The 16,261-nt window shown below is 43.5% G+C and overlaps 1 protein-coding gene and 1 long non-coding RNA gene across 4 annotated transcripts; one reads left to right on the top strand and one right to left on the bottom strand.

The window, feature by feature from the left end:
• Window positions 1-12: 12 nt before the first annotated feature.
• On the bottom strand, window positions 13-6,911 carry LOC115613348. Its single transcript, XR_003993364.2, has 2 exons — window positions 6,789-6,911; window positions 13-3,177 (listed from the first exon to the last, which is right to left on the bottom strand). It is a non-coding gene; the product is annotated as an uncharacterized LOC115613348 (long non-coding RNA).
• On the top strand, window positions 6,716-16,261 carry LAMP2 (lysosomal associated membrane protein 2). 3 transcript variants are annotated; one of them, XM_030498682.1, is made up of 9 exons: window positions 6,716-6,850; window positions 7,812-7,930; window positions 8,453-8,666; window positions 9,296-9,457; window positions 10,232-10,449; window positions 10,986-11,105; window positions 11,382-11,460; window positions 12,435-12,602; window positions 13,807-16,261. In XM_030498682.1, exons 1-9 carry the CDS (start codon window positions 6,745-6,747, stop codon window positions 13,944-13,946), a joined length of 1,326 nt encoding a protein of 441 aa, XP_030354542.1. In that variant the 5' UTR covers window positions 6,716-6,744; the 3' UTR covers window positions 13,947-16,261. The 3 variants fall into 3 exon arrangements, with proteins under 3 accessions (XP_030354542.1, XP_030354544.1, XP_030354543.1); XM_030498684.1 differs by lacking the exon at window positions 6,716-6,850 and adding an exon at window positions 6,974-7,450; XM_030498683.1 differs by lacking the exon at window positions 6,716-6,850 and adding an exon at window positions 6,979-7,585.

The following is a 16,261-nucleotide window of genomic DNA, read 5'->3' as shown; positions in this document are numbered from 1 at the left end:
AAGGAGCTCACATCCAGTAAATACTAAATTTTTATTGTTGCGCATTTACATGCAGCCGGCACCAAAACAAGGTCTGACTGCAGGATCCTGCTGAGAATGCCAAGTCAGAGCAAAGGTTTCCAGTTGTCTCTTAATAGTTCTTCAGTTACAGCTGGAGCTGGGTGCCTCCAGAGAGGGGTCCCTACCCCAACTCATGCCTCCCAACTGTACCCATTCCACAAATCGCCCCATCCCCAAGTCCAGTCACATAATTCTTGCCAGTGATTTCTCTTGATTTCTCACTGGGTTTCACTGTTGCTGGGCTGGCCGCCTTCTGAAGTTACTTCACTCTTTTGGAATTATCCTTATCTTCTTCATTCCACTTATATCTGCTGCACACAGTGAGTTCTTTGTTAGCAGCATTAGTTTTACCAAAAGTTTATGCTTGGTCAGCTCTTGTGGCCGAAGGCTTCAGCTACTTTATCGGCTAATGCTAAGCCACTAATGCCAAACTGTATTCAGAGAATAGAGCACACAACGCTGATGATAGTTCTTTAGCTAACTCCTTAAAATAATCAGTTGTTTGTCAGCTTGAAGCACCTATATTTTAGAGCTGGAGGAGAATAGGGATGTCACTAGGTACTTCTGTGTTAAAGTGCCGAAGCAATCTTAACTTGCTTTGGCTACAAAATTTTGCCCTTTCAAAAAAGTGTAAGTTTAGAGGTTCTGCTTCATCTAATGGTATTTTCAGTAAGAAGGAAGTTGCAGTAACTGCTTTTCCAGCAGATACAACATTAGTTGCTTTATGCAATTAGAGCAGGCAGAGGGTCAGGATCAGACTCTCTGATAATGCCCTGGCCATCGCAGGCCTCAAGAGTTGTAATGCTTCTTTGCAAAGCTTAGTCACTATCACTTTGCAAACAGAGGGGGATGAGTATGCAAGTAAACTGCATCCAAGATTACATGAAATGGATTTCTTTGTACCATGTGGAGTGGTAAGTAGTTATGATACAGCACGAAACATCAGTGCTGGATTAGTACAACGTTCACTTAATAGTTAGCTCTCTTCCCCTCCCAGACCAAACCTCATATGGAATTACCACAATGCATGTTCCCTTTTACCATTGTGTAGTCTGCGAAACTTGAAGTGTATCTGAGAACAATTTGTTACTATGGTCAAAAACATCCCTTTCCCAAAAGCAGTCCCTTAAATGTATCAAGAAAATCCTTCAGCTGGTGCTAGTTTGAGGCTCAAAGCAAGGCTGCTCTGCTACTTATGACTAAAAGCTGGGCAAGACACAGTGCAGACTGAGTTGTGCCAGGCGTGTGCTGGGGAGGAGGTACAGCTTTCAGGCATGAGATGGGAACAGATTACAGCCGCTGAGCTGGAATCTTGTCACTGTGCAGGTAAAGCTTGTAGGCTGTGGCCAGGGGTAGGTCAGGCTCCATTCTCTGGAGAACTGGTTCTGCAACCAAAGGGCTGCGATCCTGCGCATCTGTCCTAGTTTCAGCTGGCATAGAGATAATTTTCTTCCTAGTAACTAGTACAGAGCTGTATTTTGGCTTCAGTCTGAGAACACTTATTAGCAAGCTGGGCTTAATCCGTAACAGTATCCCTTCAGTTTCTCCATTGTTATGCCTACAGCAACACTGCTGCTTCAAATCCGAGCTCCAAAAGCAGACAGGCAACCTCAAACTGGAGTGAGATCATTCCCCGGAAGAGTTTTTTTGCTCAGGACAACGCAGTGAACAGGCATTAACTCAGGGTTTGCCAGACCTGGTTTTCTACCTCTGTCAGAGCTGGAAACTGTAGACTAATTACATACATTGTTATCTCATATGCTCTCTGTAAAAGGGATGTAATGTTATTCTAGGTCACGGCACTGAAGTCCTGCAGTTAAAATATCCAGATATTAAAATTAGTATATAAGACAGTCTCCCAGCCCTGTGTTTTAGATAGAACTTCCTTTCCTGCTGAGATTTCTCAAAAAAAGTTACAGCCAACACCTCTTTCATAAGAGTTGAAGTGGGAGGTGCCTCGTGAGCAAAGCCATTCTCACAACACGATTTCTGCTTTGAAGCTGACAGATGTATCTCCAGCAAGTTAGCAATGTATGTTGATAGACTCACAAAACTGACATTTTTCTACTTTGCTGTTACAAGCCCAAAGAACATGCTGAGCTGTCAGTCAAACGATTTTTTTCCCCCACATTTAACAGATCTACACCTAGAAGTAGTTTGTCATGACTCACAAAACGCATAAATCTCATCAGCTGCCACATGGTAACCCAGCTGCTGAGTGCTCTGGTACACGTCGCACCCAGCAGCAGCTGGAAATGCTGCTGAGCGCAGCAGGGTACCCCAACCCTGCACCTTGCAGCGCCGCGGGTGCTGTCCCCGTGTGGGTCAGCGAAGCAGCGCGGGCTGTACCAGCTCCTGCCCCGCTGCCACCTCCCCAAGCACCCGCGTGTGATCAAACCAAGCGGCACGTACGCGAGCTGTGCTTGTGTAACAGGCTTGCGACGAACTACCGCCGCCTGTGCCTTGGCTGCTTCCCGCTCAGCTGGGGTTGCGTTGTTCCAGCTGTGTCGCAACACCGTGTTCCAGCGCGCTGCTGCAGGAAGCCCCCTGTGGCTGCAGCAACGGGCTCCGCGCCCCGCACCGCCCCACCACCGCGGCTTTTTTTGGCGTTTCACGTGATTGCCCCAGTCTTGACTCAGCAGTTTGCTGCGGCAGCGTTTAATGGTTTGGTTTCCTACCACCACCTCCTCCAGAAACCCGCCAGCTCAGAAACACCGCCATCTGCTCGAGCACAGCGAGCCACGGCTTTCACACCCTTCAGAGAAGTCATTCTTCAGAGCCAGCAGAGCAGAGCCGGCCGGAGCCATCCCTCCTCAGCACACGCAGCTGAAGCGCTGCAGGTATCGCACTGTGCTGGGCACAGCAGGGGCTTCATTACGGTGTGCAAATCCCCAGCCTACAAATTGGGGCTGCTCATGCACAGATAGATGTAACTCTCACAGCTGCTGGCACGGTCCCAAGAAGGTCCCTGTGGTTCATCCTCCCCTGCCAAGTGAATCTGTGACCTCTCTGGCGGGCGTTAATCTCTTCCTCTTTCCGGCTTTCCCATGTGAAATGGTACCAAACCCTTCCGCCGCCACCTGCAAAGGGCTAATTGGTTCTGGCATAATCTTGTCCCTGGAAAAATACAGAAAACACCCTGTTGTTCAAAGAGACATCTAAAAGAATGAATAAAAATACATTAGAATAAAACAGTGATTACTGCATGTCCTAGCTATTTCCTCTTCCTTCTTTTTATCACAAGCTCTACTCTTCTGCACCAGAGATATACAAAGTTACTCAGTGCTTCATTAAACACTGGCCACGTTGCTTCTGACCACACACATCCATCAATTTTTGCAAGTCCCAGGGTTAAGGAAAATTTGATTACAGATACAGTACCTAACCAGCTGAAACTGCTGAAGGACTCACAAAGGATTAAGCATACGCTGGACATCAAGAATAAGATGTGAATGACAGTTACAGAACAGCCGATACATTTGAAATGAGGCATGAATTTATATTCCTTGATGAACCAAAGCTTTAAAAAGAAATCACGAGGTTTTGCACATTTGTTCTCAGTACATCAGAACAAATCACCTTCTTAAAATTACTGACATTAGACTAAGTATAACATGCAGTAAAAATGTAATGCCACACAGAAACGTTCAGTCCTCATTTTCACAGCCAGCAATAAACATAAGGAACATCCTAGAAAAGCAGGATCAGCTTGCCATCCATCAGTGGCTCCGAAAATCACGCCAAATGCAAAATCATTTATCTCAAGTGAGCAAAAGGGTGAGGCATTTTCTCTGCATCATGGTAACAACCATTCACAGATTCCTATGTCACTGAAGTCCAACTGCCACATAAATTTTACCATTACGACTGCCACTATCCACGAAGAAACTAGTTGAGATAAACAAGATGCAGTGTTAATGCTGTTAGAGGTTGAATCCTACAAGTACTGAATATAATAGCTTTCCATGGAATTTCAGAGGAATCAGACAACATCTGACCCCATCCACTACTTTTTTTCTTTTTCTGGAGGACAGCTGGAGGATTTGTTAATCACAAGAGGAACAGAGTTCCATTTTGCTCCCTGCAGAGCTACAAACAGGAGACGGTCTTCGGGAACTGGCCAAACAATGCTCTATTTAGGGTGCCAAAACCAAGCTCTGAACAGTTGGTTGGGCAAGAGGAGACTATCCCCTGTGCTAATAATGCAAGAGCACATTGTTTTTAACAACTTTTAACACATTCAGACGGCTGTTAGCATGTAGCGTTGCTGGGCAAACTTCACCCTGTACGTGAATGCGAGGTGTGTGTACCAACTCCCTGCAGGTGGAATCAATCTCGTGGTCTCCCCAAGGACCCCACACAAGGGCAGAAACCCTTTGGGCAGCCTTTGTGGCTGCCTCATTGCTTCCCCTGCTGTTGCTAGGGCCAGCCTAGACATACCTACACCACAGGCACATCAGTCCCTCCTGCAATACTGTGTGACGATGAACATAAACCACCAGTTCAGTGTCTCTGAATTCACACAACTTCATCTTTTTGATTAAGCTACTACTTATAGCCAGTCTGGCATTGACTTAACTGAAAGCAGGATTAGTGCATACATTGTTTTCCCACAGCTCCAAGGGAGGAACTGTTCTCTATCTTTACTGATGCAGCAAGCAAGAAGTGAGCCTCTGAATAAAAAATGCACCTGCTAAGATCACAGTAAGATGCTCTAACACCACAAAGTGCCTTGGAAGGCTGGGATGGAGATACAGGGAGGGCGAAGCAGCCAGGTGCAAACAAAGAAAAAGAATAATCTGTGTTCTGATATTAATGATGACCTTTCTGGTGCAAAACAACATATTTTTCATTATGCTAAAATTACAAAAAACTACACTGCTGTTTTAATCCCACACCAATTGCTACTTTTATTCTGTGCTCTTTCTCCTAATGTTTTTCTCTTAATAGTCAAATCCTCTTAATGTAATTGCTTCTAACTCCCTGAGAGATCACTTTTTAAACACAGGACTTTGCACTAGAACAGTGAAGCCTGAGGAGATGTAAAAGACCCAGCAGCAGGACTCTGAAATGCCCCATTCTTTGTGGTGGAGCTATGAAAGACACAAGACTTGCTGCCTTCAGAATCTGTGGTTTCATCTGTGCTGCTGTTACTGGACGCTCCGCCGCAGCCTAAAGCAAGCGCTGGCTCAGTTATTAAATATAAAGTTTATTTCTTCACATGAAACAATGTTTAAACAGATGCACGTGTGCGTATGTATTACACAAGGTAAGCTGGTTCTAGTGCAGTTATTAAACACAAAAACAAAAGCAAACAAGCAGTGAACGCGTCCTGAATACAGAAGCATTTGTGCGTGAGGCCCCATTTGTAGCACGCACTGGTTCCAGTGGTGGTCCTGACTTGCCAGGTTTGGTTTTGTGACACTCTTTGGGAAAGTACACTATTGCAAGTATACAGCTGAGAGTATTTAACTGACATTTAATCACAAATTGCATTATTTCAATTTCCTCAAGACTTCATAACCACTTTGCTAATCAACACCATGTGCACTCCAACTGCCCCACTGAATCAGGTCAATGTGCTTTACTGTCGTCTTCAAGAGCTTACATTTCTTCTCCCATGACTGGGGATATCTCTAAATGCATCATTATCCAAATACTATTTGCAGTTCTCCCACAGCATCAGAAAACCAGGAATATGCTATTCCAGGAGAGCCCTTCCTTGCCGAGTCTAGAGCTCCAGTCTCCTCCAGGCAGCTTAGGAGCTTGCCTACCATTTCCCTGCTGTCTCCCAGCCTCAATCTCTTCTTCCCGTCTCCGTTTTCTTTGCCAAGCCAGCCTTTGTCTTTTTTTCCCTCATCAATACCCTCCAGGCTGCAATCCAACATCCACCACACTTTATACCTCCATCCAGTCTCAAATCCACCAGGTTTCCTGTGCACTCCCATCTTCTCCCTCCCTCCACCCCACTGGCTCTTTTCTCCCTCATTTGCACCAGGCAGCTGATTTCTCCCATTTTCTGCCCCACGTTTTGCATTGCAGGACTGGCTAGAACACAGCAAAGTGTCCCAGTCCCCTGGGCTTGTGCTAGTGCTGGCCTCCGTAAAGCGGGGAGGCGTTACAGAGCCCACTGCTGGAAGGGTTTCTGCCCCGTCACGGTGCAGGCAGAGCCTCTAGAGAACGTGGTCGGGAGGACGGACAGACAGCCGTGACAGACCGAGAGACACGGCAGCCAACGGCAGGGCTGAGCAGAGCCATGTCCTAGCCCGCACGACCCTGCATGGCAACCCACTGCTCTGCGCTCCTGCACCCCTGACTTACACATTGGGCTCAATTTAGCCCGTTTCTCCCTCTTTTATTCATTATAAGCATGGAAAATAGCTTATTCTTTACTTGTGGCAGCGAAGGCCTCTATATTAAACCTCTCTGGGTGCGCATCTTCTCTCAGCGTTCTCAACCTACAGAAGCTCTGCTAGAGACAGCAACGGCGGCCGAGGGACGAACCACGCCGCGTTAATGCGCTCCCACCGGGCCCGCAGCGGCCGCTCCCGGGGCCGGGCCGCTCCCCCTCACCGCCCGCCCGAGGCGTTGCGCGACGCGCAGCCCGTCCGCGACCCATCGAATCGAGCCGCGGCGCGGCGATTGGCGGCGCCGCCCCGCCCCGCCCCTCCCCTCACATGACCGATGGCGAAGGGTGGGTGGCGCTCGCTGCTGCTGAGCGCACGCACCGTCAGCATGGGGTCGCGCCGCGCCTTCGCCCGACTCCTCTTTCTGCTGCTCAGCACCTCCGGTGAGCGCGGCCCTGCCCGGGCCTGCGGGCGGCCGGTGGCGGCGGCTGCCGGGGGGGCGTGGGGGGGCAGGTGTTCCCGCGGGCGCGTACCGCCTCCCCTCCTCGCCCCCCCCCCCCCCCGCCCTTTCGCGCACGTGACGCGGCGTCGGGCAACGGTCGGTCGCGCGCGGGGGTGCCGCGGCCCTCAGGCCCCGGGGCCGTGTCAGCCCCGCGGCGCGCAGCGGGGGCCTGTTGCTGGTGCCGTCGCCGCGGGGCCGGGCCGGGGGGTAACGCGTGTGCCTGTCCCCGAGGGCCTGTCCGCCGGGGCAGCCTGCCCGCCGCGGGCCCACCGGCGCGGCGCTTCCCGGCGGGTGGGCAGCTGCAGGCGGGGATATCGCCGGCCCGCTCCCCTCACCTGCGCCCGGCTCGGGCCGTGGGGTCAGCGGTCACCGCCGCGCACAACAGCGCTGCCCCGGGGGGTGCCGCGGCTGAGGTTCACCGCGGTGCAATGCAGCCGCTGTTAAAAGCTCTCCGGAAGCGTGAAGGGAATTTAACATCACTGTGTTCTGGGACGGAGATGGTGGAAACACAGTGCAGGCACCCCGACCTCACTGCCCAGAGGTCAGTTGAGCCGTACCACTGATGGAACAGATAATGGGAAGACTCTGGCCTACCCGCAGTACAGTGAGTGCAGTGTTCATGCACTCAGCATGTCACCACAAATTAATGCTCATTTAGGTTATTAGTCTCTGTCAGGTAAATAAACTATATAACATTCTCTCATTTTTTACCTAGCTTTGATAACTTCATGGTGTGCTTCCTAGTTGTAATACTTTTTAGAACTCTAGCTACTCTTTCAGTGTTTGGCGGATTGAATCCGGCCCTGAAATAGTTCACTGCTTTGTAATGAGCTGCCCTCTTAAGTAATTCTAGAAAATGAAATAAAAGCAATGTCTTAGTAGCTAATAATCATATTTTATAGGTTTTTTCCAGTCTTATGCAGTGGAAGTAGATGTAAAGGATGGCGCTAATGCTACGTGCCTGTATGCAAACTGGATGATGAGATTCTTGATAACATATGAAACAAACAGTAGTGATTATGTAAGTACTTGGAGGTAACTTTTGTTGACAATTGTTATTTTGCCCTAGGTGAAAGTTTAAGTACACTCTGTCCCCGAGGGTCTTTGGTTTATTACTTTTTTTTTTTTCACTAAGTCAGTTGTGAAGATTATTCCTAAATATTCATTATAAAACAAAGCATAAGTTCCCAATTAATAATGCAAATAACTGAAAGTGCCCTATTGCACTTTCTTAATTGATATATTGGTCAAACTTGGTGGGTTTTGTGTATCAGTGTAGTAATGTTCTTAGCCCAAATAGTAAATGTAAATTGCAGCTCAGCACAGCCAAGATTTACAGTTGGGTTGGAGTTCTACTTTTGCACGTGAATCTGCTGTGACTCCTTTCTTAGTCACATGTCAGGGAGCCTTAACTTTGTAGAACAACTTAAAATAATCCTGCCGATCTCGTGCAAAGTCCTGTCTAACTCCAGCAGGTTTATAGCGTTGTCATGGGGAAGAGCTTCTGTGTGTGAAAACATTTAAACCTACCCTCCTCTTCTAGAGAAACACAACCTTGAACCTGTCATCCAATGTGACACACGATGGAAGCGTCTGTGGCAATGACACACAAGCTGCTCTTCTGGCAGTACAGTTTGGAGAAGGTCACTCTTGGAGTGTTAACTTCACAAAAACCAATGAAACTTACCAGGGGGACTTCATCACATTTACCTACAACACCAATGATACCACTGTATTTCCTGATGCTAAAAGAAAAGGTAATGTTCAGTGCAGAATCCTTCTTACAAAACAATCCTGGCTACAAGTGTCAGATCTCATGTCCCTGACCTTGGTTGGCTTTTTCAAAGTTAGAAGGACTAATAATGTATCTAATAACTTCTGTGGCAATGCACTGCTTAACCGTTCATCATACCTGCCTGTTGGATAAGAATACAGCCTAGTTAGTTTCAATAAATGTGTGATTCCTTGAAGTGGAGTGAAAGAGGAAAGTTAACTGTTTGAACAGCCTTGATCAGTGAGGTGCTGCTAGTAGGCAACAAGCAAATGGAAGGTTCATTTTAGTGTGCAGTACTTGACTTTCCTCCTAGCAAAGCGATACAGTGTTAGGCCTTCCATGGACTAATACATACTAATAATAGGGTTTTTTTTTCCTTAAATTAAAAATTTAGATAAAAGGATTCACCTTTGTAATGGCTTGTCTAATTCTGGAAGCACGATTACTTCTCTGCATTACTTAGCACTTCAGGTCAGGACCTGTAGGTAAAACATTCATGAGAGGTTAGGATTGTTAATTAATTACATTTTTGTCTTATCAAATGAAACATAACACTACTTACGAATGTTCTTGTAGTTCATAAAGCATTAAAATACTTGTACTTATTTGTAGGACCAGTTACTATTGTTGTAAGGGATACCATGCAGCCAGTTCAACTGAATAACGTCTTTGTGTGTCATAATGCCGACTTCCTTGAAACAGAAAGCGTAACACAGATTTTCTGGAATGTTACTGTGCAGGCTTTTGTTCAGAATGGCACAATTGGTAAAAAAGGTGAGTGTTTCCATTTATGAATGAGCTTTTTTTATATTGCACCTTAGTGCAGGGAGCAAAGCCCCATAATAAAAAATCCACCAGTTCTAAGATGTGCTGTGTAGAATAATACTCAGGTAAACATCCTTTAGAATGTCTTTCTTTGTTCCTGGAAAAATAGATAAGTAGAACAGATCTAGTATTGGGTTTTTTTTAATATGTAGTAATGTAGGTTGTTCCCATGCCAAGTTGATAGTGTAACAAGGTGTGTATTCCAGTTAGTGAGGTATTAAAAATAAGTGCTTCAGAACTACCGTTGCTGACTAGATCATTTGAGCTTCAAGGTTTTTAACTGACTGCCTTCCATTTTCAGTGGTAGCCTCTATTTTTTTTCATTTAAGCAGTTCAGAGCCTGTCAAGAGATGAGCACATGATCCTGCTGCATATAACTTAATAGGGTTGCTTACTTTGTCTACAGCAAATACATATCACACTTTTATAACCATCCGGTTTTGTGTGTGTGTTTCACTTCTGTATGTTGGAGTTAAGCAGTATTGCATATGCTACATGGATTCAAAACTGAGGGCATTACAGAATTTCTGAGAATAAATGATAGCTGTAAATTATTTGGAATACTGTGCCATAGTGTTGAGTTTAAGACTTCTGACTTGATTAGGAGACTCCCAATGAGCCTAGATTTCAACAGAGAAATTGGTATCTGTATTAAACTGACCTCTGAGTTGTAAGAATTCAGTAAAATTTCAGCACTGAAATGGTGATTAAATTTCTCTTCAGAGTCTAGATGTCGTGCTGATACACCTACTTCTGCACCTACTGTTCCTCCTACTATTGCCAATGTAACTACTGCATCTCCTACCACTGCATCACCTGCTCCAACTACTGCTCCCAAACCTGTGGAGAATCCAGAAACTGGAAACTATTCTCTTAAAAGTGGAAATAAAACTTGTCTTCTGGCTAATGTGGGACTGCAGCTGAACGTTTCCCAAGACAAGGTGCTTCTCTTCTATTTTAAAAGAGCATAAAGGTGGTTGTAGTTATGTGGTATGAAATCTGAGTGCAGGGTATTGGCTTGGTATGCTGCTGGCTGTCCAGAACTGCTTCTAAGTATTGTACATAACATCTCTCTGACATCAGAATACTTTTGTGGCATAGTATTTAGCTTTAAAACCTTATGTGGATTCGATGTAACCTATTGCTGGGTGTACCTCTAACATCATTAAGGGCCTGGAACTTCTTCAAGTTTTTAAGGCAGTTGGTCCCTGCAGATACGGTCTTTCCCCACAGAGGGAGCCAGAGCTAGCCTGTTGTATTGGGTAAACAAAATAGGACCTTACTGAGCACTTTCTTTGCTTCAGCATTACCAGCATGTAAACTTAACTCAAGTAGCCTTGGTTTGGTAGACACTAGGCTTAATCTTCCTGCTGTCATCTTCAATTACAAGCTCTTCTAGTCTAAGACTGCTACTGACTGAAACTGTGTCTTTCTGATGGGAGCTGAATGGCCTTGATATGGTATGTCTGTGTTTCAGCCTCTTCTAGTCAACATCAACCCAAAGACAACTAGTGCAGATGGTGCCTGTGGTAACACAACAGCTATTCTGAAACTGAACGATAGAAATAGCACATTGATTGGTTTCACATTTGTTGTTGTAAGTAACTTCTCTTATTTTAAACTAGATTTACACTGCAACAGCATTGCATGATGATCACTCATAGTAAAACCCTTCAGTCACTTGCTGGTGGTAGTCTGTCCCCATATAGGACGTGGAGCTGGCCAGCTGACTGCCTCAAGACAAATGAAATACTGAGTTAGAGTTGTAGAAACTGTAAGACTGTGGTAAATGTGTTAGCCTTTGTAAAGCATGTGTTCTTAAAGTTAAAAATGCAGACTGCACACTGACACTTGGTTTTTGCTTCTTAAACAGAAAAATGTAAGCACAACTGCACAAAAATTTTACCTGAAAGAGGTGAATGTTACACTGCTCAATCGTCTGAATGGTTCTGGTAAGAAATTGTATCTGCAAGTCTTAAGTTTTTATTCGATGTCGGTATTTATCAAATACTTCTGACTTTTTTTTTTATTCCAATGCTGTTCATGGTTACTGGTACTTCCTGCTTTAAGTTATGTTAGTAGGAACAAAAGCAATACGCAGAAATAGCTGTAAGAGTTACTTTAAACAGCACTGTGTGATTATTTTCTTGTCCTGAAACTTCTGCTAATGGGGTGTTTGTACAAATTGAGGGTGCTGAGGCACTAGAACAGAGAAGCTGCGGGTGGCCCATGCATAGAAGTGCTAAAGACGAGGTTGGACAGGGCTTTGAGCAAGCTGGTGTAGTGGAAGATGTCCCTGCCTGTGGCAGAGGGTTGGAACTAGATGCTCTTTAGGGTTTCTTTCAACCCAAACCACCCTATGAAATGAAGAGAGCTTCTTTATAATGTTTCCAGTAACAAATTTTTGAGGTGTGAAATACAGTTGTACCAATGGTGAAGCTTTTTGTTATTCCTAAACCAGCTGTTGTCTTTGACTGAAGATGCTGCTGTATCTTCTAACTACTTCTACTTAACTCTCACTGGGAAGAGACACCAGTGCTGTAAAAACAAAAGCATACTTGTTTCCAAATGGAAAGTATGGGTTTGGTTTTTTGGTTTTTTTTAATTTGCTGGTCGTGTCTACTGCAGTTAAATGGGCACTAAGGCTAAAATGCTCACAGTGTTGGGATAAATGGAGGTACAAGAAAAGCCTATGTGGAGGATAGGTTACTGCTAAGTACTATAGTAAATTCAGTGCCTGATTTCTCTTGGTTAAGCAGATCAATCACACTTCAGACTACCTTGTTTTTCAGAGTAGTCAGTGTTGAAAAGTTGACCCCTCTAGTCCTTAGTCTTATGATTGCATTAGCAACATTCTTGCATTTGAAGTGGGCATACAAGTTTCTTTTTACTTTTTTTTCTTTTTCCCCCTCCCCTCTTTGTTTAGTCATATCAAATGCAGATAACAGCAATTTCAGCAAGTGGGATGCTTTCCTTGGTACTTCTTATATGTGCCAGAAAGAGCAAACTCTTGAAATTAGTGACAGTATTCAAATACATACATTTAATTTATGGATTCAGCCATTCCTTGTGGAGGAAAATAAGTTCTCTACAGGTAAGAGTTCTTCTTTTGTTAATTCTTGCAATGCTTGCAAAATTCTTACTTGCTAAAAAGCACCAGCGCTGGGTACAAGCACTTTATTTTGGAGCCTCTTGTTCCACTTTTTAAAAGTTACACCTGGAATGAAGAGGAGTTCTGAGACTGACATTCAAGTTCAAGGAAAGCTTCGTTCTCACTTAAATATCTGCTACGTGTGTTGGTTGTCCTTCATAAGACTTGAGGGAGCTAGAGACACTCTGAGAGGAACTTAAGCATTGCCTTGCAGAATAGTTAGAAGTTACCTGGTACATCTTGACATACAGCTTTTTGTAGCTCAGATATGTAAGAAAATGGGGCAAAACCTAAGCACAAGTGGACTTTGGTAACACTGTTAAGTGTTTAGTTCCTTTTCACCTGTCAGTCTAAGGAAGGGAGGGGGGGCAGGGGAAATGAACTGACAGAGCTTCTTTCAGAAGCAGTCTTGAATATCCAGAACTAAAGAAAGATTCTGAAATGTTTGTGTTATCCTGGTCTTGTGTGGGGAAAACGGGAAGGGTTTAAGTGGCCTCTTTCTTAATCTTTACTGTAACCTGGTCTTTGTACTTAATGATAATACTTGCACCGCAGTCTTATTAAATTAGACTATCTATCTGTAGACACGTAGATTGGGTGCACATTTTTTTTACTTCCTTTTTTTTAGGTAGAGGTAAGTTAACTCCCCAAACGCATGCAAGGTAAACAGTATCGATCATAATACATCTTGTAGAGTTAGGGTCCCATTTAACTCTGTAGTTCAAGTTGCAGATAGCTTCCTTCTCCTTGTTAGCATTATTTCATCTCTCTGTAACATGTCTCCATTCTGGGTAGGTTCTTGATACCAGATCAAGGTCACTTTATTAATGAGTAAAAGCACCAGTCTTGCCTTAATCATGAAGTAGATGAGCCTGGTTCTGTCTTAAAAGTAGAAAAATGGCTACTCCCTTGTCTAGTACAGATCTTGTGCACGTGAAAACTCATACACGGTTAGCTTACTATAGTTTATCAAACATTGCAAGTGATTATAGCGCTTAGACGTACCCATGAGACCTCTGCAGTTCTTTCTCTCTTAGTTCAAAGATGTAATAGTACTTGGGTTTTGAACCTTCAGATTCTTATACCACACTTGGCAAGTATTCTGTCTTTATTTATTCCTTGTTACAACGTTTTTTTCCATCTACAGCCCAGGAGTGTTCGCTGGATGATGACGACATTCTAATCCCAATTGTAGTTGGTGCCGCACTTGCTGGCTTGATTGCCATTATAGTGCTTGCTTACATAATTGGCAGAAGAAAAAGCTATGCTGGATATCAAACTTTGTGAATCTAAGTGTGATTCCTGTTCTGATTTCACTCTAAACAAAGCAAGTGCAAGTTCTGAAGTCCAAAAAAGACCCAAAACTTAGGAGTAATTACTAGCCACAGCTAACTGGAGTTGAGAAACAAAGAGAGAATGTTTATCTCAGATGAAGCAGAACTACGTTTTTAGTTTTCCTGCTCTATGAAGACGACGTGGGTTTCATAGCTCTTTTGAAGATGTCAAATACTGAACAAATTGCTAGGCTAAGGATTTTATCTTGCAAAAACCCTAAAATGTTTAGGATTTATTTCTGCTTTTTACAAACTGTAGCCTGAAACAAGAATACATTCTAAACTAATGTGCATTGGGCAACTCCCAGAATAGCATAGAATTTGTACTTGCTTCTCTCCTCTGCGTTCCTTAGTTGTTGTCATAATTGTGGGTTAAGCTGGCAGTATTAGTCACTATGTTGACTTGTATAGTATTTAACAAGGATTGTACGATGCCCAGTAACAACTTTGTTTTTCATAGAATGGAACTTGAGGCTGGTGATTAAGTGATCTTTTGAAGTGGCAGCAGTAACTTACTCAACTTTGACAGAGTTTGAGTAGTTTACTCCTGCCTTGGTGTAGTTTCAGGAATCTTTCCTATACCCTGGCTGTACAAATAAAATGGGTAACCTGTACTTGCCAAATGGTGGATATATGGGAAGACTTCAGTGCCATTTCCAAATGCTTTCAGAAAAAAAAAAAAAGAAAGAAATTACTGTTAGGCACTGAATTCTTCATCACTTACTATACCTTGGCAGTCATCTAAAATACTCAACTGAGGCAGAGTTCTGCTAAATTAATGCAAGCTTTTCTGCTGGCATCAGTTTAAAGGGAATAACCTTTCTAAATATTCAGAACTTTAAAGTGCACTTAACTTTATATCATACTCTGCACAGAACTGGTCTGTCGTGTTGCTTTGAATGACCATTGTTTAAAGATGCTTTCATTTAATGAGCCAGTATCTGTTGTTGCAGCTTGAGCTGTCTTTAAATCTTCATCTTGAATGGTTCTCTGCCAGTCAAAATTCACACTATAATGGCCCGCCATTGGCATTCTGAATGTTTAATGTACTTTGTGTTTGATTGTTTGCTGTGTAGCATTTATTAATGTTAAGAATGGAAAAGCCAAACAAGTCTGAGATGGACCCACAACACCTGTTTTTCCTTGCTGTATGGAAAGGATAACTAGCTTAACAAATGCAGTGCAACTGGACTGTTCTTAAACTGCAGCTCTGTAAAGACTAACCCTTGCTGCACAACTTCTCTCTGGCCTCCATGTGCTCTAATACAGTTTTTACTGCATGGGAAAAAACCCAAAGTCTTTCAGACTTCTAGCTAAGTGTGGCTTTTTTGCATATGTCATAACATGAGCTGCCTAAACTGGTTATTTAATGAACATAACATTGTCTCCCTCTTTAGAATGAGTTTAGCCTGCATCAATGCTGATTTAGTGTTTTATTAGTGTTTTCTAGGGTTGTAGAGATGTCTGTGGCATGTTTGTATACAAATCATAAAATACGCTTCTTTCAGTAATTTCTTTCATTTTTTTGTAAAAACAGTTTACTCCTGACACTAGCCAAGGAAGCAAGTATGGGTGGGTAATGCTTACTATAGCTTGTAGTCTACAGCTTGAATTTTGCATCAGTTACTGAAATTCATTTTAATGAAAGTGAGGAACTACTATAAGTTTAATCCTGAAACAGGCTTCAAGACTTACCATTTTAATTAAAAAAAAAAAAAAAAGTGGGTCTAATGATTTTCATATTAATATATCCTCAAATGCAGAAGTTCATATAGATTTTTAGCATTTTTGTGACTGATGTTCAGTGGCACCAGTTACACATGCATTTCTGTTAAGGAGTAGTTACCACACTGTACTCATCTGACCATGCAAATTTTTGAACTGTGCACGGTTTCCAATATAGAAGATTAGTGCACACTGCTCCCAAAATACATCAATACTAGGAGTATCTTTGCAAAAAACCTTCAACTTACTCTTCATGTGCAAGTATATTGGCTCAGAGTTTCAAGTACTCCTAGACTGATGTGCAGATAACTGGTTCAAAAAACATCTAAGTTTCACCTGAATGCCTGTTGTTATAAAACCACTAGTTTTCTTGTATGTATTGCTCCATAGGGAACTGTCAACCTGTTCAACATGTGCTCTAAATAATAAAGATTGTTCTATTTCTTAAGGAAATTTGTTCACGTTTTTTAACCAATTTGAAAAAGGACGTCTTGTACTGTCTTTTTTAAAAGAAAATAAACTAAATGAGTAAGGTCAACTTCA

Source organism: Strigops habroptila, chromosome 9 (assembly GCF_004027225.2).
Source record: "Strigops habroptila isolate Jane chromosome 9, bStrHab1.2.pri, whole genome shotgun sequence".
Classification (NCBI taxonomy): Eukaryota; Metazoa; Chordata; class Aves; order Psittaciformes; family Psittacidae; genus Strigops; species Strigops habroptila.
Note: the sequence above shows the minus strand (reverse complement) of the source record. Positions and strands in the feature narration are given on the sequence as shown.

Coding starts and splice junctions, on each gene's coding strand:
- LAMP2 (XM_030498682.1), top strand. CDS start 6,745: ATGGCGAAGGGTGGGTGGCGCTCGCTGCTGCTGAGCGCACGCACCGTC. Junction 11,461..12,434: donor CAATCGTCTGAATGGTTCTG/GTAAGAAATTGT, acceptor CTCTTTGTTTAG/TCATATCAAATGCAGATAAC. Junction 12,603..13,806: donor GGAAAATAAGTTCTCTACAG/GTAAGAGTTCTT, acceptor TTCCATCTACAG/CCCAGGAGTGTTCGCTGGAT.